Here is a 25,380-nt window from a genome sequence, read left to right as displayed (position 1 = left end):
TACACATTTCTTACTGTTCTTTCCAAAAGACAGCCATAGAATAAGCTGGAGGGTTAAAGTGATCAAGATGATGAGCAGCCGAGACAAGTATGAAGTCATTCCTGGTTGTAGAGGCTGCAGTTTAGCATGCAGTGGGAGCGGTCCTACAAGCACAAGCAAAGCTAGGAAGGTAGAGGGTCACTGGGTCTATGTGCCTTAACACCACCTCTCCATCCAACAACAGTGCTGGAGCTGGAGTAAGCTGAAGGAGGTGGAAAGTGGCAGCTCAGCTGGAGGATCGATGCAGGAGCCTGTTGGCATGGGTTGGAGGGAGCTGGTGCTGTGTCGATCTGTCTCATGTCCCTTCCATGGCTCCTCACCAGGCCTGGATTCTATTGGGCCATTTCAACTTCCACACTTCAAAGCAGAAAGAAATATGAAAGCACCTCTATTAGTGTCCTTGGCAGATAAAAGTTCTGTGCCATGTTTCTCTTCCTGATTCCTCCATTCTGACCCTTTGCCCCCTTTTGACAAAATCGCCTCCCTTCATTCCCAACATGTTGTCCCCATGATAGGCTGTCTGCTTTTCCCCAACCTTCCAGGATTTTACATGAACAGGAAGCTGTGGATTTGCCATCTAGTGGACCACATATCTGAAATTCTGGACACTCTGAGTGGGAACAACTTTTCATTTAGAAAGGATATAGAAGTAGTATATTGAATAGACAATGTAGGAATTGGTCTGTGTGGCCAAACCTACTGTTTTCCTTGGAGGTCTCCCCTGTCCCTCTTTTCCTTGAATCCCCTGTTGCAAGGGTTTGAGGCTCACCTTGGTGTGGGTCTGCAGCAGCAGCAGCACAGTGCTCTCAGTGCATGGGAAATTCGCTTCCTCACCAGTTTCCAGAACCTGAATGGCCTGGATCCAGATGTGGTGGGTGCCACCTGGGGTTGGTCACTGGGAACTTCTGGTCCCTGGGATGATTCCTCTTCAGAGAAGCCCAGATTCAGAAATCCTGTGAGTGTTGCATCCAGGACTGATTCAGGTGGGGGGAGAGATTGACAAGCAGATGGTCAACAGAATTCCTATTGACTGCAATGTCCCCTGTAGCAGTGTTGATGACATCAGCCATAAGAGCATCTCTTTCTGGGACTATGTTATCTGAACAGGGCATCACCTCCAGGAAGGAGTATCTGTGAGGCACAGTGTAGCTTCTGCACCTTTTGCCTCTTTCTTCCACATCCTCCTCCTTAAAGTGACCCTTCCTAGCATGTGAACTGGTTGTAAATGCTGGATTACTGGCTCTCTTCAAGGGGAGAGGGAGGCGAACAGGACCTGCAGAGCTGCTAGTTAACCAGGGCTTCTGAGTGCTGTCCCCACAACTCAGTTTGTATTTTAGAATATTGCATGTGGCCATGACATTATTATTTTGTTGCCTGTGAGTTAGGGATGACACAATCTCCTCACAGGTATAGCCGATGGTACACATAGTCTCCACAACCCTGGGCAGGATTTCTTTGGTGGCAGGAAATACATGTTCTTGAATGGGGCCCAGCCATGTTTGTTCCACAAGCTGACAGATTGTGAATCGGTACCCGGTGGTGACCATGAGTAGTCGGGTAATGATGAAGTGACAGGGTTTTGACAGATGGTAGGGAATGGGACATATTGTGGTGATGATGACCTTGCACATTCTTTCAAGGGTTTCTTCCATGTATGGAAAGTACCCTGTGACCAGGACATACAGGAAGATACTCAAGCTCCATATATCACCTGCGAGTCCACCATAGGGTTTTCTGGCCAAGATCTCTGGGGTCCAATAGAGCAAGGAGCCACAGAGCTCCTCCAACTTCTGCCCCTCCGTGATTTGAATTGCCATACCAAAGTCACAAAGCTTTGCATCTCCTGCTGCATTGACTAGGATGTTTTCTAATTTGATATCCCGGTGTGTGATGTGTCTTTGGTGGAGGAAGTGAACCGCTGACACCACCTGCCGGAAAATCACTCTAGCCTCCTCCTCCTTTAGACAGCCCAGTGCCCTGAGGCAGCTCTCCAGATCTTCTCCTGCCACATACTCCATAATCAGATAAGAAGTTGTCGGTGTGTCGATCATGTCAAAAAATCGAACAATGTTCCTGTGTTCTAAAGACTGAAGGATATTCACTTCAGTGCTGATGTCAGCCACACTGTTGGTGTTTTTCTCAAGGACCTTGACAGCCACTCGTGTATGTGTGGGAAGGTGGCAGGCCAGCTTCACCTCCCCGAATGAACCACAGCCTAGAGATATTAACATCCTGAAATCCTTTTTGAGAATGTCCTCTTCCATGTGGCTGCCCATGGTGTTCTGCTCAATTTCAACCACTTTATCTTGTGGGAAATTTCAGAGGCACACAACGCTAACAGAAACAAATGAATGCAGTTTAAGGAGGGAAGGCTATAGATTGGAAATCTCTGTCATGAAATCTGAGGCATCCCAAACAATCTAATGATGCTCTGCAAGTATGTAAAAATCCTAGAGGAACCCTAGCTCAAAGCAGTGGATAAGGAATCCTAACAAAGATCAGAGTTTGGTATAAGTGAAGCTGACATGCAAAGGAAAATCCCGAGATCCCTGAAAGAATGAGCTGCTGCTTTCCAAGGATGTGCCACAATGCAAACCCCTCATCAAAGCTGATCATGAGAGATCGGATACAAATGACACTATAGAAAATTTGATGATGTAACTGATACAACTACAGTCCAGAGGGTCTTTCATGGAATGTTACAGTTTTTATAGCCCAGGAAATTAGAGAATATTAAAGGAATTCTTAGACATGTGGGAATATTGTAGTAATATAAGAAAATAAACTTAAACGCTTAAGTCATGAGCAACAAGTTTGGAATTGCAAACAAAACTGCTCCAAATAAGGCAGAGCCCAGATCTGATGGATACCCTGTATCATGCAAAGCGTTGCAGAAGAATGAAGATCAGTGTTGTAGAAAATACTTCAAGAAAGAGAAAGGAAACACACTCATCCAAAGTCATCCCTGTGCAGTGTTAGCCTGATCCCACCACCAAGTAAGCTCAAGGAGTGGAGCAAGTGTGAGCTCCTGTCCTTGATGAACGTAGAGGTAAAGATCATTCATGAGAGTCCGGGATACATCACCTCCATCGTCCAACACACTAAAGAGCCCTTCTTTCTTGGTCAGAATGGCAGAAGTAACATTTGTAACAAATGGAACAGCATCATAGCACATAAGGAGACTGTGGGAAGAACCCACACTCAGCAGAGTGACTAGAGAACTGTTGTGTTATAAGGAAAGTAGCTAAACTAGATAGAGTTCTACAGGAGACAAAGCAGGTCCACAAACAGAAACAGGATCTACTTTGTCTCTCCTGGTCATGAGGAAGGAGAGGGTGAGGCTTGTGTAAAAGTGACAGTATCAGTCACACAGATATGGTGGGGGACTATCATAGTGCAGGGGAATATTATCAAGTACAGTACAGGCATGTATGGGAATGAATCGTTTTATTGCTTATGGGAATGTGTATATAGTGTAATGTACATTACACTTAATGTACAGTTGGGATTATTAAAAATAGGATTATGTAATAGAGTATAATAAATTATAACTCTAAACCAAAGGAATTATACATTATAATATTATGTTTAGCATATATTATAATGCACATGACTATAATAAATATTATATTATACATATATATAACATATAATATGTATTATGTGTTTCATATATATATATATATTTAGTCCAGTAAATTTGAAAATGTTTTCTATATAGGACAAAAAATCCCATATGGAAATAAAAGACTGAATTTACAAAAATGAAAATTGACTCATATTATGGGGAAATACATATAAAAGCAGAAATTATCACCAGAGAAAAACAAAAATTTAAATATAATCTAATTGTATCTTGTCATTTCATGTTCAGTTGCTATCCCATTGGAGCCTGCTGTTTTCTCAAGGGAAACAGAGGAGCAGTGGATCCAGTGGAGAGAGGAGGTGAAGGGCAACTGGGAGAATTGGAGGATGCAGTCAGGATGTGCCGTATGAAAGAAGAACAAACATAAAGAAAAATGAAGACATAAATATAAATGTGAAACATCAAGTATAAATCCCAGGAGCCAAAACCAGCAAACTGGAAATCAACTTGTCCAATCTCAACAACTAGCAGCAATCATCTGCAAGTATTTCAGTAGTCCATAATACTGAGGGAAGGCACACTTTCAAGCACATTTCAAAAAAGAATTATTTCCCTAATTTCCAAACCATGTAAAACATTTAAAAACAAATATAGTACAGGGCAATATCCTTGGCTGACAGGTTGAACAATGCTGAATGAGAATAATTGCTAGCTCACATCAAATTCAACACCACATTAATAAGACCAGACTTCATGATCCAGACGTCTTTAAGCAGGAATACTCAAGATTCATCAACAGACACAAATTGCCAAAGAACACAGCATACACACCACACTGAGTTAAGTCCTAAATCAGACATGAGTGGAATGGAATGCCTACTTCAGGAAGAAATCTGGAATCAGTGAAAGTGTTACTACAAACATGCCAGTTCCACAAAAACAAGTGTCAGAGTTTGTCCACTCCAGGACTTGAGTAGGCAGGAGAATAACCTGTGTATATGGTTCCAATTGAATGGGTCTTATACCACTGACAAAGTACTTGTCCAATACAATGGGTCAGGAGGTGAAATATAGCAGATAAATATGATCAAGATAGAATACATCCAGATATCAAAGTCATGATCAAATTTCTCATCCTATTCAGTTAGTATATAACACTAACTTTGTAAAATACACAAGAACACAGACAAAAATGACAAAGAGGAAGGCGGGCGGGAGGGGGAGGATGGGCAACCAATGGCTGATATGTAAAATTAAAACACAAATATAATTTAAAAAAAAGAAAAATAGGGTGAAATGAAAAAAAGGAACTACAGGGAAATTTAGCACCTACACCAAAAATTTTAATAAAAAAATAAAGATTGCCAATTGCCAAAAGGCCAAACAGAGAACGTGGGGAACAAACTTACTATGTCCAGATACAACAGATCAGAGAAAAGGACAAGTGTATGGGAAACAACTAAGTCCAACTGCTCTCTCACCAACCAACTGCTTCTCTGAACTACAGACAAAAGCCAGCCTCAGGCAGAGCCTTTTCATTGGCTAGTATCTAGCATACCTCACAAGGAATCCATGTGATGTCAAATGCAATGGACCAATCAAGGCTCGGCAAAAACCAAAGTGATTTTTTAAAAATTATTTTTCAGTTAAATTGTTAAATTAATTAATCAAAGTGATTTTTTAAAATTATTTTTCTGTTAAATTATTAAATTACCTATTAATCCTTTTTTTCTGTTCATGTTCTTGTCTCCAAGGACAAATGCCCTTATCAGAGAGGGCTGCTGTCCCTCCCCACCCCAATCCTGTTACTTTCCCAGAAGCCACATAGATTCATTGCTGTCACAACGTCACACTTTGACCATCTCTCTCCCACCAACCCCATGAAGGCAATCAATGAGTTCCCCAAGTAGCAGAAATTCCAGATCCCATGCTCTGTCACATTAGCATAATTCTTATGTTAACCAAGACTGTTTCTAGCTGTTGAAGCAACTCCTTTCCCCTCAGAAAACATGAAGTTCATGGAGACTTGCTTTTGTGGGAAAAAAACTCCTTCAGACACCCAATGAGTGTCCAGTCCAGTCTAATGAGCTTTTGTCTGAAAGGATGATCTGTCCTAGCATCACTGTCCTTCTGTAAGCTCTCGCCATTCCCTCCTTCCTCTCATAAAAAGTAGAAAATACAGCCAGGTGGCAGTGGCACATGCCTCATGCCATAGAGACAATCTATACCACCATGTGTGTAAATGACATAAGAACAAAGGCAAAAATGACGAACAAAAGAAGTTGGTTAAAGAAAATGAGGTGAAATGAGAAAAAAGAACTTACAGGCAAAAATCAAAACCCAAACTAATCATGTCAATAAAGTAATGAGTAGACAGATACCAAAAGACCAAAGCCCAAACTGAAAACTTGGAAATGTACTCACTAAGTTGAGACTCCTAGAGGTTTTGAAAAGTCCAAATCTAGCAGATACAACTGAATCCAACTGCTCTTCAGAGATCTAACTGCTCTCTGAAGTACAAAGACAAAACCCAGCCGTAGGTGGCGCCCTATTATTGGCTGATACTTAGCTTACATCACTTGGACTCCATGTGATGTCACATGCAATGGTCCAATCATGGCATGGCAAAATCCATAGTGATTTTTAATTTTTTCTCTCACATTCTTGTGTCCATTCACTCTACTACTAATTTTCCTCATGTGTGGTCTAACAGTTGGCAAAGATCTACTTACAGGAGGCAGGGTTTATGTAACGTCAGATTTATAGAAACACAAGTCAACACAATGGGAGGAAATAATGGCATGGACATCAGCAGAGCTGTCCAGTTGGTCATATGGCATTTGTAATCTTGATATTCTTCTCTCATGTCCTTGTCTGCTCCAACGAGCATTAGTGCAGTCTTAAGCAGGTATCTCAAGTCAGGCAATGTCTAGTTAGATTTTAGGTGCCATGACTGATACAGTCAATCAGTGCTTCTTTCTCTCCCACAGTCCTCTCTCATTTAACACTAAAAAACGTGGGATACATGACCTTGAACTGACCATGTTTAAAAATGTCCTTTCCTCCTACAATGAACTTCTCCAGAACTGACTCATATCACAAAATATGTAGATGCCCCTGAATAAAATCCATCTCATTTCTACATTCCAGGAAGACACTGTCTTCTAATCACTGCCCAGGCTCTCACTACATGCTGCAGTTAGTAGAACTTCTCCTGCCTTTGTGTCTCATCTCTACTTAATTTGGCTCTGCAGTCACCATCATGAGAGCCCTTGGTGTTCCAACAGGGTGCCTCCTGACCTCTCAGTGCAGCCACCCAGCAGGCATCAGGGATTCTCTTCTCCACTTTGTCAAGGACCTGTGATGTTAGATGATCTGTAACCTATTTGTGTCTCTGTCAGGCAAAGAAAGAAAGACTTCCACAGAGGATGAAGTAGAGACAGTTCACCTGGATGAAGACGGTTTAGCAAGCATCTCTTTAGTGGGGTGTGACAGGTTTTGGGTTTATTCCCAAGTGTGGTATAGCTGGATCTTGAGGTAATTTGATTCCCATCTCCTGAGAACCTACTACACTGGTGTCCACAGTGGCTGGACAAATTTGCACTCCTACCAACAATGGGTGAGTGTTCCCCTTACTCCACATCCTTGCCAGCAGGAGCTGTCACTTGTTTTATTGACCTAAGCCATTGTGATGATGTCAGATGAAATCTCTGTATTGTTTGGATTGGCATGTTCTTGATGGCAAAGGATGTTGGCCATTTGTTTTAAGTATTTCTCGGCCACTTTGAGTATCTTATGGAAGCTTCTGTTTAGACCTCTAATTAGTTTTTCAAGTGGATGAGTTGTTTATCTGATATCTAGTTTTTAGTTTTCATTATATGTTTTGGATATTATCCCCTTAACAGGTCTGTAGTTGATAGAAAACTTGTTCCATTCTATAGACTGCCACTTTGTCTTAATGATTGTGTCCTTTGCAGAAGCTTTACACTTGTATGAAGTACAATCAATTTATTTATTTAAAAATTATGTTCTAATGGTGTTCTCTTTTTCTGTGCCAATGTGCTCAAGGTTATATTTTCTCATCTATCACGTTATTTGTATCTGTTTTTATATTGATCTCTTTGATCCATTTGATATTGACTTTTGTACAGTGTGATAAGTGTGAATCAATTTGGAGTCTTCTACATGAAGGAAATAAGTTTGACCAGCACTGTTTTTTGAGAGAGTGTCATTTGTACACCGCTTTTAGGAGTTCATAAGTGTGTGGATTTATGTCTGAATTTTCAATTCCATGCCATTCATGCCATTCATGCCATGCATGCCATTCATCACAATGTCTTTTCTCCCAGTACCATGCTGTTTTTATAACAATAGCTCTGTAGGACATCAAATAGGGAGTAATAGTTTCCTCCCACAGTTCTTATATTATGAGAAAATCATATTTTTCAAGACACATGCATTATAATGGCAGTTGCCTTGGCCCTTGGAACTGGAGATGCTTGCACAGTAGGATTGGCAATTCTTACCCAGGCAGGAGTCCATATCCAGTCCCTGCTTCAAACAACAACCAACAAAGAACACAACTATGTCCAGATACATAGATTAATTTACTACTCTGCTGTGAGAAAACACTGACCAAATCAAGGAGGGGAGCAAAGAGTTAATTTCATCACAGTTTAAAGTCTGACATGAAGAGGAAGCCCCGGCCGGAATTCTAGACACCATAGTAAATCTTGATTCTCACTTCTCCATGAATTACTCAATATGAATCAACAGCAGAAACGATTTTGGAGTCATTCAGTTGATTCCAAAGCTCTCTGTGACCTTTGTGCTAAGGAACGGGGCCACACACCTAGTGGTGGCTGAGATATTGGGATCTGGAGAAATGGATCCTGCAGGTGTGAGGTTTAATTGAGGGTGATGCCCTACCCCTAGCATGAATTCTAGTAGGATCCCAGGTGGGCCAAGCTTCCTTGACAATTTTGGGCATGGTCTGTTTGCTTCAGGTGGAGTTGTTTTAGGGTCTTGGCTTGTGTGCCAGGAGCATTGCAGTTCAGGATACTGCAAGCAAGTATGAAGGGATAAGGAAGGCTTCAGTCCTGAATGTGGTCACAATGCTCAGCTGGAGCAGTGGGTGAAATGGAGCAAAGTTTCCAGGCTCTGACCTCTCCTGACTACATGGAAGTCCTGTGGTGGCCAGTGAGGGTGAGTTATGGGCCCTTATTTCAATCTTCCTGTTCCTTCAGGGTGTCTATGTGGGCAAAGATTCTGTGTCCACTCTTCCAGCTTTAGGAGTTATTTGTATATATTGATTTTTCTGTGTATGAGTTTATCTGCATAGTTTTGTGTTTCTGTATGGAAGAGTCTATCTAACTTCTCTAGTCTTTCAAGCCACCTAGCATGCAGGTGCACCAGATGGACAGTGTTATCTCTCTTCTTCCATGCTCACAGCCTCCCCTGACGTCATGACCATCCAGGCACCAGAAGCGCTGTGGCAGTCTTGGTCCTTGTTAAAGACAGAAGAATGCCATGGAAACCTGTTTATTGGGAGCTCCTTGTGCAAACCTGGAGCCATAGTTGTGTAATTCCTTTAACTGTAGGAGTTAATGTGATTAGTGCTCCGTCTATGTGGTTGTTTGTTTGTGTGTTTGAGGTCTATTTTTTTTTAAATTTCTGTGAGGTATATTTTATTAACATGATCCTCATGAATTCCAAGAATTCATGTGACACTGGTACTTTTTAATAAATCATCAGGTAACATATTCTTTCATTTAGCCACTTAATTAATAAATATGTTAAATAATTACTTTGTCAATGAATTTTAACTGAGTAGAACACTCGCCTACCCCCATCTACTATGATTATTTTTTCTTTTTTATTATTATTATATTTGTGTTTTAATTTTACACATCAGCCATGGGTTCACCTGTCCTCCCCTCTCCTGCCCCCAGCCCCACCTTCCCCCCAGCCCCTTCCCTCCTTTCCCATCTCCTCCAGGGCCAGGACTCCCTTGAGGATTCATTTAAACCTAGTTGATTCAGTACAGGCAGGTCCTGTCCCCTTTTTCCATGCTGGGCAAAGTGTCCCTGTGTAAGCCCAACATTCCAAACAGCCAGCTCATGCACTAAGGACAGGTCCTGGTCCCACAGCCTGGATGCCTCCCAAACAGTTCAAGCTATTCAATTATCTCACTTATCCAGAGGGCCTCATCCAGCTGGGGGCTCCACAGCCGTTGGTTCATAATTCATGTGCTTCCATTCATTTGGCTATTTGTCCCTGTGCTTTTTGCAATCTTGGTCTCAACAATTCATGCTCTTACAGTCCCTCCTCTTTCTCGACAATAATAATATCGGTTCATTTCCTTATTTCTCTGTTAAGTTTCTGTCTGGCAGACCTGTATTATGTTGTGAGTGAGTTGTTGAAGTCTACAACTATTAGTATGTGGGCTTTGATGCGTGATTTAAGATTTAGTAATATTTCTTTTACACATGTAGGTGCCCTTGTGTTTGGGGCATCAATGTTCAGAATTGAGACATCATCTTGATGGATTTTTTCCTGTGATAAATATGAAATGTCCTTCTCCATCTCTTTTGATTAATTTTAGTTTGAAGTCTATTTTGTTAGAAATTAGGATAACTACACCAGCTTAATTCTCAGGTCCACTTGATTGGAAATTTTTTTCTGAAACCTTCATGCTGAGATAATGTCTGTTTTTGAGATTTAGGTGTGTTTCTTGTACACAGCAGAAAAATGGATCCTGTTTCTTCACCCATTATTTTAGTCTGTGACTTTTTGTAGGTGAAATGAGTCCATTCATATTAAGAGAAATTAATGATCAGTGATTGCTAATTCTTGTTATTTTTTGTTTTGTTGTTGGAGTTAGTAGTGTATTTGTTTCCATTTTTGGAGTTCTGCTGGTGTGAGGTTATTGATTACCTACATTTTGGTGGTTGCAGCTAACTTGCTTGGGTTAGACTTTTCCTTCTAGTACTTTCAGTAGGGCTGGATTTGTGGATATATAATTTTGAAATCTGGTTTTGTCATGGAATGTCTTGTTTTTTCCATCTATGGTGATCAAAAGCTTTGCTGGCTATAGTATTCTGGGCTGGCATCCATGGTCCCTTAGTGTCTACAGTACGTCTGTTCAGGACCTTCTTGTCTTCAGAGATTCCATTGAGAATTTACCTGTTACTTGACTTTTTTTTCCTTTGCTGCTCTTAATATTCTTTCTTTATTCTATATGTTTAATGTTTTGATTATTATGTGTAAAGGGAATTTTTTTTGGTCTAGTCTATTTGGTGAGCTGCAAGCTTCTTGTACCTTCATAGGCATGTCTTTCTTTCGGTTGGGAAAGTTTTCTATTATGATTTTGTTGAAAATAGTTTCCATGTCTTTGAGCAGGAATTCTTCTCCTTTTTGGTCTTTTCATAGTGTCTCAGTTTTCCTGGATGTTGTCTATTAATAACTTGTTGGATTTAACATTTTCTTTGACAAGTGAATCTATTCCTTTGTCATATCCTAAATGCCTAAGAGTCTCTCTTTCATCTCTTGTATTCTGTTGGTTATGCTTGCCTCTGTAGCTCCTGTTTATATAGATTTTCCATTTCCATCATTCTATCAGTTTGTGTTTTCTTTATTGCCTCTATTTCAAGTCTTGAACTGTTTCCTTCACCTGTTCCCCACCCCCTCGGTTTTCTTGGCTTTCTTTAAGGGATTTATTGATTTCCTCCATTTTTTGTTTGTCTTTTCCTCCATTTATTTTAGGTATTTTTTTTCATTTACTCTTTAAGGGCCTCTATCATCTTCATAAAAATTTTTAGGGTCATTTTCTTCTGGATCATCTGTATTGGGATATTCAGGTCTTGCTGTTTCAGGGGTCTGGTGGTTCCATTGTGCTCTTTATGTGGTCTAATGTGTTCTTACACTGCCGTGTACCCATTTCTTCCTTCAGTCCTACAGGTAGTGCTCCGGGTTCTCTTCTTTCCATCTCTGAAGGTGGGTCTGTGGCTCTAGTAGTCACCCATGCCGTGCAGGGCTGAGAGATTTGCCAAGGGCGCTAGGGAGGAGGTTGCTGCCCAGTCTCTGGGGCTGCTGTAGCTGTGGGGCTAGGGGCACAAAATGTGCCTCCAGGGCCTAGAGGATAGAGTACTGGGCTGTCCAGTCAGGAAATTGGGGTTTTACCTCTTCTTCCCAATTGTGCAATAGGGGCATAGAGTCACTGCTACTGCACGGGGATGGCTGGCAAGGAGTATGGGGAGGAGGCTGTTACCCTGGCCTCTGGAGCTTCTGTGCCTGGGTGGGAGGGGCATGGAATGTGCCCCTGAGGCCTAGGGTGACATCTGTTAGGAGAGAGTTTTGATCCAGGAAAAGGGCTTGCTGCAGCTAAGACCACTGTAATCACCTTAGACACATTCCAGTAAGAGCATTCCATCTTTATTATCCTCTACTCCTTTACTGGGATATGTGGCAGCTATGGAGATCACTTTGGCTGTTTGCAAGCTCTTAGTAGGACCTGGGTCAGAGCTGAGTTAAGCTCTGTACATGCTTTTGCAAGAGACTAGAAGCCAAAGATGGGCAACTTCCATTTTGATAACTTCCTGAATGTGTGAATGTAAAGTTAGTCAAGAAGTATGACCTAAGACTGGCACAGACCATCTAAGGGACCTGGGGAGCACTTTTTTATATTAAGAAGGGGGGATTGTGGAGGCACATAAAAGCTAGTGAAATCTCAGTTTGCTTCACCCAGCAGGGCTGCATTACAGGATTGCTTGACCATGTGTGTAGTTACTGGGTTATTGGAAAGTGTCTACACTTCGCTGAGCTAAATGGAGGTCTTTTGCTCCAACCCTTGGCATTCCTATAAATAGCATTTTAGAAGAGACAGAAGGAGCTAGTGGATAAGGATCCAGGCCCTCCTGAGGCTACCCTGTGTTTCTGTCTGTTTCTCCCCTCTATCCTTCTATTTAAATTTCTTATCCTTCAGTCCTCAAGAGTACCCTGGGGTAAAATATAGGAGCCAGTCTCCCAGCTGACCTTCCACATCAGTAGCTATTGTTCACTCCTCAAAAAATAAATATTTAAAGTCAACAAGACACTACATAGGATCCAAACTTTCTGTGTATTTTCCCTCTAAACATGGCTTATACTTTTTATATTATTTTAATCTCTTTTAAAGACTTTATTTTGTTATTTATAAACTATTTTTTCCTTTGACTGTCTATACCCATTTTCTATCATTTTTAAACCTACACAGATTTTTTTAAACTCATGGTAACATGTTTAGAGGTTTGTTTTTATCTCTGAATATGTCTTTATTGAGCACCTTGAGTTTTCTCTGATTGCATGAGATAACTCTTAAACTGCTATGTCATCCAATGATGTGCCTCAGCCTTAGCACATGGTCCTGGCTGCTGGCTCCAGTCCACAGACAGTGGTCAGTAGCAGCATGTTTGTGTGCCACTGATCCTGCCTGACAGACTGTGGTGATCAGGAAGCCACATTTGAATCTGTGTTCTGAACTTTTTCTTTAAACTTTTTCAGTCCTCATGTGGATGTGCATGGCCTGAAGTGGGGTTCCATATGGAGACAGGCTTTTCTTTAAACTACCAACTCACAAAAAGTGACATAGATACTCTATTAATTATAAAAGTTCACCCTATATCTTAGACTTGTCCCACTAGCTCTTACAACTTAAAGTAACTTATACCTTTTAATCTACACTCTTATACATGGCTTGTTTATCTTTACTCAATCTGTAATGCCCATACTGTTTCCTCTCCATCTGCTTGGCAAACCTGCCTTTCTTATTCCCAGAACTCTCTGTCCAGAAACCCTGATATACATTCTGCCTAACTATTGGCCATTTAATTTTTATTAAATCAACCACAGTGACAAGTATTCACACACTGTAAAGGAACAACAGAAGACTATTTCTGCTTCTCTCAATATGTCTTAGTTGTCTATAAATGTCTTAGTGGATTTGAGGCCATGTGGAACTTTTCTCATCTCAGTTAACATGTCTATTGATGTCAGCCTCATTAAGCTCATGCTTAGGCAGTTTTATTATTGGGATTATACGAGTAATCTTCTGATATTGCTGGGAGTCACAACCTCAGAACAAACTACCTGTTTTTCAGGTTCATAAATTGTTGCCATTTCCTCTTCTTCAATGATTCCTGAGTTTTAGGTTCAGGAGTTGTATTGTAGATATTACCTTGAGACAGGAATCCACGACTCTTCATTTTTATTGGATGTGCTTTTCTATATCAGTCTCTGTCTGTTTCCTCCATAAGGGTTTTCTGTGGGGAAAAGAACAAAGATTTAGAGTGTATTTAGGGATTATGCCGAATTAGTGAAGTGATGCTTATTGGTTCTTCTCCAACATCTAAAAGTTCACCAGCCCTGGGTAGTTACCTAGGTTTACATTACCATTTATGGTTTACCTCTTCTCTTGTTGATCATGTCTGAAGTCTAATTAGATGATTGTTGGCTATCAGCATGATCTACATGCTATTATTGCATCTTTAATTTTCATGCTGATATTTTGTTTGGTTCATAGTTGTGTAAGTTTCTTCGTGACTTTGCTCCTTTATGAACTTACATAGCTCTGAATATAAAAATATAGACTCTTGGTTTCTTTAAAATTAATAGCAACAGCAACAATTTACTGTACTTTCTTTGCTATACTTTTTTGTATGTTTGCTGTTTATTTTTTCTTTTTTTTAATTGAAAATAAAGTTCTCTCTTTTACAATATATCCAGACCACATTTTCCCCTCTTTCCACTCCTCCCAGCTCAACTCAACCTATCCTCTCCCTCAGATCTACACCTTTCCATTTACTCTTCAGAAAAGATCAGGCCTGTGAGAGTCACATATTCAACATGACAAAACAAGATACACCAAGACAAGGCAAAGCTCTCATATGGAAGCAGATATATGCTCAGATTTGGAGCTAGACACCTCAGAAGAGAGAGAATGCACAAGGTTTGTATTTATGGGTCTAGGTTACCTTATTCAAAATGTATTTGAACAGTTCTATCCAATTTTCTGCAAATTTCATTTTTTAAACAACTGAGTTTTTTCTTTCTTTCTTTTTATTGAAGTTGAAATATAATTGCATCATTTTCTGCCTTACCTTTCATCTGTCCAAACTTCTACAAACAGCTTTCCTGGCTCTTTCAAAACTATGGCTTCTTTCTTCATTAAATGTTAGTATAGGCATATGTGAATGTATATACACTCCCTATATAAGCTACTCAGATTTTATCATGTTACTTGACCAGGGCTTACCATTTGGTGTTGGTTAACTGATAGATGTGCTCCTCTCTGGGGAAGAATATTGTTCCCACTTTCATTCCATATAGATTTTTGTGTAAGGTTGATATCTTAAGCTGTCTCCTTGGACCACTTTGGCATGTTTATAAGCATTTTGCTTGTTCAGTACATGTTTACGTATTCACATTAATAAGACTTATGAATGTAGCTTCTGACATTATTAGAAGACACAGTCTTAGAGAAAACTCTGATCCTATTTCTTTTAGACTCTTTTAGCCCCCTGTTCTATGTGTTCTCAGAGCCTTAGATGTGGGATTTGTTTTGTAGATGTGTTACACATGACTAGGCTCCAGAATTCATCCATTTAATTGGTTATGGATTTGTGTCAATAACCACTGCAAAGAAAAATTTCTTGGTGAGAGGTGAACTCTACTTATATGTGTGTTTAATGATATTTTGTTAAACATTACCCTCTTTTATTAAAGTGATGGTTTTAATTTTTCCATTTAAACTGCATTTGTATATTTATACTTGAACTTACATATATTATAAGTATGGTTAAGTAGCTAGTTCATAGATTAATTGCTTATGATTTTCCCAGATATACTTGAAGTATTTACACCTACTTTGTTCTTTGGAATAATTCTACCCTATTCTTATTTAGAGGAGCACTTTTCCCGATTCCCCACTCAGATCCCTTGTATCCTGGTGCTTCATTCTCAACTGTCCCCACCCTCTTTCCTGGTTTATACTAACATCTGGCGTGAATACTCACATCTGAAGATTGGAGCCAGATGCCTAAGAATAGAGAGAACATGTGACATTTGTCTTCCTTGGTCTGGGTTACCTAACTCAATATAATTTTTTTCTATTTCCATCCATTAGTGTGTACAACATTTTACTATAATTTATCAGTTGAAGGAGAGCCAAGTGTTTCCATTTTCAGCCTATTGTGACTATGACAGCAATTAGAAAGTCTTAGCAATAATCTCTGGAGTGGGATGTTGATTCCTTTGTGCACAAGTCCAGGCATGGTACAATTGTCTCATGTGGCAGGTTGATTTTTAGCATTCTGAGAATTCTCCACACTGATTTATGGAGTGGCTAGACCTGTTTGCAAGCCCCCTTTCCCAGAGAGGCAGTTCTTTGCCTGTCCCACAGAGGAATCTCTATTACCGCACAAAGCCTTCTTAGGCTCAAAAAAGTAGAGGACTACAAGAAAAAATATTTAATTCATGTATTATTATTTTCAGTTACTATCATGTAATTTATTTTTAATATGTCTGTTAGCCACAAATTTATAAGTAACATGAGTAATTAAATAAAATGAATTTTCAGCAGTGGCTTCTGAAATAGATTGTACGTGAGACACAGTGAGGGGTTCTTTTATTTTGTTTAAATATACATTTCAGAAAAACTTACTGAAAAATAGTTAAATAACTTCAATTTTTTACTTTACTACACTAATGGATTTTGTGAGAAAGAATTAGCTAATTCATTATTATGATCAGTTTTTTTTCTACATTGTGTTGTGTTCTTAAGACATTTTAAAAGGTTCTTATCAGGTCTTAAAGGAATAATGTGGCATTTTAGGAAAAAGATGCATCCTGGCAGCCCTGCACAGGAGGCCAAGATGGAGAAGACCTCCACAGCCACCATGGCCTTGTCCTTGGTGCTGTGTTGGACAGGAGGAAGGAAGTCCAGACACTGCAGAACACCAGCATGCTGAATGTCAGGAACTTGGCTTCATTGAATATGTCAGGCAAGTTCCTGGCCAGGAAAGCCAGAGTGAAGCTTCCTAGGGCCAGATCCCCAAGTATCCCAGGATACAGTAGAAAGCAGTAAGTGAGCCCTTGTTGCACATAATGATGATGTGACTATGTTCAGAGTGTAAATCTGCTTCTGTAAAGGGAGGCGAGGTTCCCAGCCAGACTCCAAGAAGAATAAGCTGGATCAGGACACAGATGGGGATGACAGAGATATGGATGCCTGAGACAAGCAGTCTTCTCATTGTTTTCCCTGGTTTCAGGGCTCTAAAGGCCAGAATTACAGTTATAGTTTTGGCCAAAACAGTGGAAAGAGCCAGAGTGAACACAAGTGTAAATGTAATTTGATGCAATTTGCAGGAGGCTGTGCTTGGGTAGCCAATATAGAGAAAGTGGCATAAAAAGCAGAGGAGGACAGAGATGAGCAGGATGAAGCTGAGTGTTTGGTTATTGCCCTTAGCAATGGGTAAGTCTTGGTGTTTGAGAAAGATCCCCAAAACTACAGCTGTGCTGACAGAGAAGCACAGAGCTGTGCAGAACAGAGCCATGCCCAGAGAATCCTCAAAGGACATGAATGTCACTGACTTGGGAAGGCAGTTGTTTCTTTCAGGATTTGAATACTCTTTCAGTGGACAAGGGATACACTCCTGCTGACCTATTTGAGGAAATGAATCAACATTTCAGGTTCTTCAATTATATACTCCTTCTGTACTCAAGCCACAAAATGCACTGGCATTGTGTGTAGCCTAGCTCATTCTGCTTTATTATACTGCCAAGAAGGACACTACCTCTTTAGACATCCCCTTCCTACTGTCTGCCATGAATAACTCATGATAAGCCCTGTACAGATAGTTCATTACTACTGTTTTTCTAGTACAATGCAAGTTAAATAGTTATCTACTTATTCAGATGAAGTAAAACTGTCAAGTCATCCTTTAAAGAACTTGAACATTAAGCCATACCAGCCTCATCAGTCTCCAGCTGCTCAGGTGCAGGTCAAAACCCATGAGAAGAACAGAGACCACTGGCTACAACAAAGGCCAAGTTAAGCAGCAGAAGGCCAATTCCCAACTTGGACAGGGATTCCCAACTAGACCAGAGGTCTTTCCAGCTGCCAGAAATCCAGGCCACAAAGACTAGAAAACCAAAGGGAAAATAAAAACCATGAAACAAAACAACAATTAAACAAAGATAAACTAGAATTCAGGGATTCAATCTAATCATCTGAATCCCAGATACCTAAATGCCAATGTGAAAATAGAATCAACTACAGCCAGAACAATATGGTCCCATAAAAGTCCATCTATCCTGTGACAGCAAGACTTGAACATTACAACATAGCATGAGCAAAAGCAAACAACCTTAACACAACTTTATTGAAGATGATAGATGTCCTTAAAGAGGAAATGAAAATCTCCTTTAAAGAAATTGAGGGAAATTAACCAAAGAATTAGAGGAAACCAACAAATCCTTTAAGGAATGTCAAGAAATACAAGAAAAAAAAAACAAGCAGTTGAAGAAAACTATCCATGGCATGAAAACTGAAATTGAAGGCACAAAGAAAACACAAAATGAGGAATTCAGGAAATGACAGTCTTGATGAACAAACATGAACTCTAGACACAAGCAGCACCAACAAAATACAAGAGATGCAAGGTTTTGAAGATGCAACAGGAGAATAGTTTCATTGCTGAAAGAAAATTGTACTTCGAAACATCTATCACAAAACATCCAGGACATATGGGACACCATGAAAAGACCATAACTAAAAAATAATCAGAAAAGAAGAAAGAGAAGAATCTTCGCATTATATACTCAGAATATAATTGAACAGAATCATTGAAGAAAGCTCCTGTAACTTAAAGAAGGACCTGCCTATAAATGTACAAGAAGCTTACAGAATACCAAATAGGTTGGATAAGAAAAAAAAGTCCACAGGTCACATAGTAATCAAAACACTAAATGTACAGAACAAAGAAAGATTACTAAAAGATGCAAAGGACAACGACCAAGAAACTTATAAAGGCAGACCTATAAGAATTACGCCCAACTTCTCAATGGAGACTCTAAGATCCAGAAGGGCATGAAGAGATGTCTTGTAGATTCTAAGAGACCATAGATGACAGGCCACACTAATATGCCCAGCAAAACCTTCAATCTGCATAAACAGAGAAAGCAATCAACAAAGTCAAATTTAAACAATATCTATCCACAAATCCAGCCCTACAGAAGGTACTAGAAGGAAATCTCCAATCCAAGAAAGTTAACTACACTGATGAAAACATGAGCAATAGATAATCTAACGGCAGCAGAAACCAAAAAAGGAAAACATACCACACATATGCACACACAATATCATCACCAGCACTTAAAATCTAATGACAAGAATTAACAACCACTGGTCTCAAGTGTCTTTCAATATCAATGAACTCAATTGCCCGCCCCCCGCAAAAAAAACCCCAGGGTAAGAGAATGGATACAAAAGCAGGATCCATCCTAGTGTTTTATACAAGAAACCCACTTCATCATCAAATTAGAGATTTCCTCCAAGTAAAGATTTAGAAAAAGATTTTCCAATCAAATGGACCCAAAAAGCAAGCTGGTTATTAACTATCCTAATATGTAACAAAACAGACTTCAAACCAAAGATAATCAAAAGAAATGGAAAAAGGACATTTCATACTTGGAAAAATTCACTATGATGAATAATAGCTATCACCATTGCACCCTTGTCAACTTGACACACAATTATGTGTTATTATGTCATGATTAATTTCCAAATGAAAAACAATAGCCAAGTCATAATAATGCTGAACATGATATAATTATTTCAAGTACAATGCAAACATATTTTGTATTAGACCAGTTCAGAATTATGCCTAATATGATTTAACTATTATGTACACCTGCAAACACTTTATAAAATTAGAATAAGTGGCAATGTCCCTTGAGGGAGATGCTTTTAGTATCTCAAATTTAAATATGGTAACCACCAATATTCTCCCTCTTTTGGGATGAATGTTTTTATCTATTTGTTTATTTTTGTTTTTACATCCTAACCACAATTTCCCCTGTATCCTCTCCTCTCAACCCCTCCCCCACCTCTACTCTTCCTGCTCCCCTTCCATTCCACCTTCTCTTTTTTCTCTGTAGAAATGGGCAGTCCTCCTGTGGATATCCCCCTGCCATGCTATATCAAGTTGTGGTGAGTCTAGGCATGACCTCTTCTATTAAGGCAGGACGCAGCAATTCAGTAGGAGGAATGGGTCCCAAAAGCAGGCATTAGAGACAAGCACTGCTCCCACTGTTAGGAGTCTCACAAGAAGACCAAGTTATACAACTGTAAAATATGTGCAGAAGGGCCCAGGTCAGTCCAATGCTTGCTCCCTGGTTGGTGGTTCAGTATCTCAGTCAATATGAGCCTAGGTTAGTTAGTTCTGTGGGATGCTTGCTTGTAGGGGTCCTGACCACACTAGCTCCTACAAATATTTAATTGTTTACTTATTATTTCATGTGCATTGGAATTTTGCCTTCATGTATCCTGTGGGAGGGTTCCAATCCTCTTGAACTGGAGTTACAAACAGTTGTGAGCTCTATGCAATCTTTTCCATTATTTTAAAAATTAACTCTTTCATATCATGGGTGTATGTAAATCTTCTAGTTGGTATTAAAATAATAACATATACCTATTTAGATATTTAGAGATGGAGAAACACATACATACATACGATAGAGAGAGAATGAACATACAATACCCACCATGCCATTCTGTCTTCTGTTCATATGGAGGTCGATGAACAAGTTAGGAGGAGGCAGCTCTTTCAAATACCCATCTCATTGTCCTTCCCTGGGACTTTTCAGGATCAACTGGTGGATTTCTGCCTTAGAGGGTTTTCTTGTGGTTCTGAAAGTTAGAGAATATTTTAATATTAAAGGGCATTGTGAAAATTTTGTGCAGAATTTCGTTTCAAATGAATGAAACTCTTAATTAGAGCTCACCCTAAGAGTAAGAATTCTTGGTGGGCAGACGTTTGCTGTCTGTCTAGATGCAGAAACTGCTGGTCCAGGGTAATTCATGGGAAAAGGCAAACATGAAGTTACTCTGCCATGCAGGTAAGTGAGTTCCCTGGAAACCACCAGTGACTATGAAAAAGCACCAAGGAAGTTTCCAGAATGAGTCAATGAAATCCATGTTCTTCTTAGCATTGTGTCTTTGACAGTCTGTCCTATGTTCTTCGTGCTCTTCTCAGGTCTAAGGCCATTAGTAGTGCTCTGCAGGCCCCTGTGGACAGTTCAGGTTTCAGCATTTAACCAGTTACAGCAATCACTTACTAAACCAAATATAACATTCTTACAAGGGTTAAAATTTCCAAGGCACTTCATAAGTTAAATATCCTTCATGGTTACTGTGCATTTTAGAATACCAAAGTCTCAAAGACTTAGTAAAAAATATTCCAGCTGGATGAATTACCTTATATATTTCAATCTCTAAATACTTTTAAAACAAAATTACTGAAATGTTGATGCAAAATGACATGCACACAACACGATATGAACACAGATATTAATTATACCTAGACCTTTGGCTTTATTTCTACCTTGATGGCACTCAGAATATGCCATCTCAAAACACTGGGCTTGACACAGGAACTTACTTAAGTGGATGAATGAATGTGAGGAAGGACTCAGATCTTCCCCTGAAACTGCTCATAAAATCTAGGAATGACTTCCTGACAATTTTCTGAAGCAGGTCAGAAGCACCACATGTCCCTCCATGGAGTGAATGTGCAGCCTCATATCTGAAGACTGATGAAGGTACACAGAGAGGATGTGATCCAAAAGCCCTCACTATTTGCCATTCATCTACTTGACTGCTATTGCTTTAATTTTGACACAATTTCATAAAATTCCACTTTCCATCAACTCAGGAATAAACTCTCAGTTCTACTAAATGCTCTAAAAGTCACAGTGCTTGCCCTGAGCCATGGTGCATACCCAGGGCTCAATGCCATGCCACGTGAGTATCAGGGAAGACCCTTAAGGTGTGAATGGTAGGGGTTTCAGTAAATATGGGGGTTACATAAAGGCATCATTCTGTGGTAAGGAAGGAACTCTGGTGAACATGAGGGCTGTAGCCCACCCTAAGGATCAGGACCATAATGAAATCTAGAGGAAGGGTCCATCTGTTCTGGGGCCACATGCTCTTCTGTCCCTACACATTCTAGAATTTGGGGACAGAAGCCTGATTTGTGACCAGATGAGTGTTTGGAAGACTCCCTTTCTTTGGTAGCCTTGTACTGGTCACTAGCTGCCTGCACGGTCAGTCAATCCACTTGAGATCATCACCACAGCAGGCTTGATGCCTTTTCATCATCTCTATGTGCTCTATGGGTCACTCTGACCTCTGCCTGGGATGGTACACCACCTCTAAACTGAGGAATGTTCTGAGGCTCCTAGGTGTCACGTGGGATAATTTTTGGCAGGAGTCTGTGAAGCTTGTGGTGACTGCCATTTGGTAGAGGCATGGGGACTCTTGGAGATGGACTATTCCTGTTTGCTTGCTCATCCTGCTGAGACTTTGTCACTAGTGAGACATTGATGTCATCGACTTGGTTCTTGGCTTTCAAGCTTGGAAGGGTGCCTAGGGGTGGCATAGACCATGCAATGTGCCATTTTCTAAGAACATGCAGGCACCTACAGGGGTAACAGCTCATCTTATACCCTCATACATATCAACAGTTTCAGTGAAAGATACCTCTTCCCATCCTTCCCCTGATAGCTTGAAGCTCATTAAGTTAGGTCCAAGAGGGATGTCTCTAAATGAACCTGGTACCAGCTAGGATGCTCAGGGGTCCAGGATTCAGTGTTAGATACTCCCCACGGCACATGACAGTGAGGTGGAGATGGAGGGCAGATGATAATGCTGTGATCATCTTCTTCCATCTCTCCTGCTCACTCAGTGGCTGGGCATCAAGACTATATGCTTTTATGATTAAATAATTTGACAATGATTAAGTGAATTCTAAAATGTTGCTATTAGTGTACATTTAAAAGACCTGACTATTAAATTGTAAATTAGCATATTCACTTAGTAGTATATGAAAATATGCACATTTCAGGATTACTTCTTAAGCAAAGGATATTCTATATAATGACAATTAATTATAAACAATCTTGAAAAAAATCTCAGGTCTAAACAATTGTAGGGAGCTTTTCTTCCTTAGGAAGACTTGCACTGTGAAAGTTTGTACTAGGTAAGTGTTCATGATTTTCTCTTGTAAATTTGTTTTGTTGTGGAATCTCTATCAAGGAACTTAAGATATGTAGAACCAAATGATAAGACATTCCATTTAAAAAAAAAAAGTGCTCTCCTCTACAAAACATCTTCTGTTAGCACCTCCATAAAACGGTTTTATTATGCTTTCTAAGGATATCTTGGAGGTTTTGAATATAAGAAGCCCCCAAAAGCTCACAGGCAGTGGCACTATTAGGACGTGTGGCTTTCTTGGAGAGAGTGTCGCCTTGTTGGAAAATATATGTCACTGTGTGTGAGGGTGGGGTGGGGTTTGTTGAGATTGCTTATGCTGACGCCACACCTAGTGTCTGAGAGCATTTTTGTTGCCTGTGGGATCAAGAGGTAGCTCCTTCTCCACTTTCTTCTCCTTCTCCAGCACCATGTCTGCCTGCATGCCTGCATGTCCTGCCATGATCATAATGGACTAAACCTTTGAAACTGTAAGCCACCTTATCCAATGTTTTCCATAGTAATTGTTGCTGTGGTCATGGTGTCCCCACACAGCAATAGAAACCCTAACTAAGACAGTAGGTATCCAACATAATTACAGAGAACAATGGACTCATAAAAAATTTTTACTTTTGGACCACCCTTTGGGCATGGATCTCTGGTATAAACCAGCTCAGTTGCAGAATACCTTGTAAGGGTTGTACTTTTAGCAGTATTTGTTACAAATGCTTTTAGACCTGTATCATCTGTGTTGATACCACAGCAGAGCAAGTCCAAGGTCAAACAATTCACCTTGCTAAGTGGAAATCCAGGACAGCCATGTGTCATGCAGTGGGTAAGAGCTGATTTGTTGTTCTACACTGAGTAGCAGCATGCAGGATCTGAAAAACCTTTCTCTTGTGTTCTGCATTTTTGCCTCTTATTACTTCAGTTGTGACCTTTCACCCATTTAACTAGAATTTTCCCAACACATGCAGTAAGCCCGCCCAAGCTGTCTCCTTCACATGCTACTAACCATAGTTACCTCTGTGTCTCCAAAGCCTAGTGTAAAGAATGGTTCCTAAGTCTACACAGAAACATTAACTAGTACATGAAGTAATTAACAAATGGACTTCTAGGTAACTGGAAGATGTTTGTAATATAGATGGTAGTGGCCACTAACATCATGGAGAATGATACCCCATGAATTATATATATCGAAGAGTGCATTATTCAGGAGACAAAACAATTAACATACAGAAAAATTAAAAAACAGTATTAATGTTAATCTACTGAAATGATATACATGTACAGACAAAAGCATTGAGGGAACTTTGGTATTTATTTCTAGATACTAAAAGAAAAGTTTATTTCTCATATTTCTGCTCTTTGAATGTTACATTTTACATATTTCAAATAAGGCAAATGAAGTGTTTCTGTTGTGAACTACAAATCAAACCTTTCAGAGAAACAAAACAGGCACTCAGTGTTGAAGGCAGGAAGGAGCTAAGACATCAAGGTTTCCACTCAGAAAGCTCTGCTGCCTCATTTGCTGGTGTCTGGGATTTGGGATTTCAGTTTATCTTTATATTTATATATGCATGTATATGCAGTTAGATGTGGCTGTCCACACTATGTATTGCATATAGATACTTATAAAATCATAGCTCTTCATACAACATGCATACGATATATATATAATCATACCAATACCACAAATTTTGTTAGGTTTTTTTAGATTTCTTATAATGACAATTTATTGTACATTCAATTTAATTTTAAATTATATATCAATGTGTATATGTGTGTGGGTATGCAATTGTGTAGACAAATACATGTTCTTAAATGTATGAATGTGGAAACATATATGGGTATGTAGTGTGTGGATGACCATGTGTGTATTAAGGCACAACACTGATGGTGCCCTCATCCTCTATCAGAGTGGGGTGGGGAATGCTGGATCATGCTTCCTTCTGTGCATGGAACTTCCATGCTTCTAGAGCACAGATGTTGTGTAAGATGTTACTAACAATGTGCAGATGTTTCAGCATCATTCTCAGATGGAGATCTACAATCTACGTCACACGTTAAGTCCCTCAGATAACATTGGACAGCAAGCACACGGAAGTTCTCAGTTTCTCCTTCCTCTTCCACTGCACTTTCAGATTACAGTAAATCACACCATCAAGTAAGTCTAAAAACACTTACTAGCGATCCAGAACGTGGTGAAGAGCAGGAAATTGTGGGTTTGCAGGATCCAATGACGCTGACAGGAAGACTTCCAGGTGGGCTGTTCCTACTGCAACTGTGGCCACAGGCATCCAGGCTGAGACAGCAAAGAGGCATCTCTGCTTGTCAACTGTGTAACTTCTCTTCTTCCAGATTCTGCTGCTGCAGACAGAAAAGTATTTCAAGCACAGTGCTTACACTACATCTAGAAATCACAGGAAGATTTCTCCATTGTTTTTCTTTTATATCTAATAATTGATGG

General features: G+C 39.8%; 1 protein-coding gene across 1 annotated transcript; it reads right to left on the bottom strand.

Moving 5' to 3' along the window:
* Window positions 1–804: 804 nt before the first annotated feature.
* LOC118575632 (serine/threonine-protein kinase MARK2-like) lies at window positions 805–25,128 on the bottom strand. Its single transcript, XM_036176098.1, is given in 5 exon segments — window positions 805–1,026; window positions 1,029–2,373; window positions 13,839–13,923; window positions 20,426–20,570; window positions 25,098–25,128. Coding segments are annotated over 2 exon segments (1,509 nt in total). The 5' UTR covers window positions 2,316–2,373; window positions 13,839–13,923; window positions 20,426–20,570; window positions 25,098–25,128.
* Between the last annotated feature and the right edge of the window lie 252 nt (window positions 25,129–25,380).

The sequence above is a fragment of the Onychomys torridus genome, unplaced genomic scaffold, assembly GCF_903995425.1.
Source record: "Onychomys torridus unplaced genomic scaffold, mOncTor1.1, whole genome shotgun sequence".
Lineage (NCBI taxonomy): Eukaryota > Metazoa > Chordata > Mammalia > Rodentia > Cricetidae > Onychomys > Onychomys torridus.
Note: the sequence above shows the minus strand (reverse complement) of the source record. Positions and strands in the feature narration are given on the sequence as shown.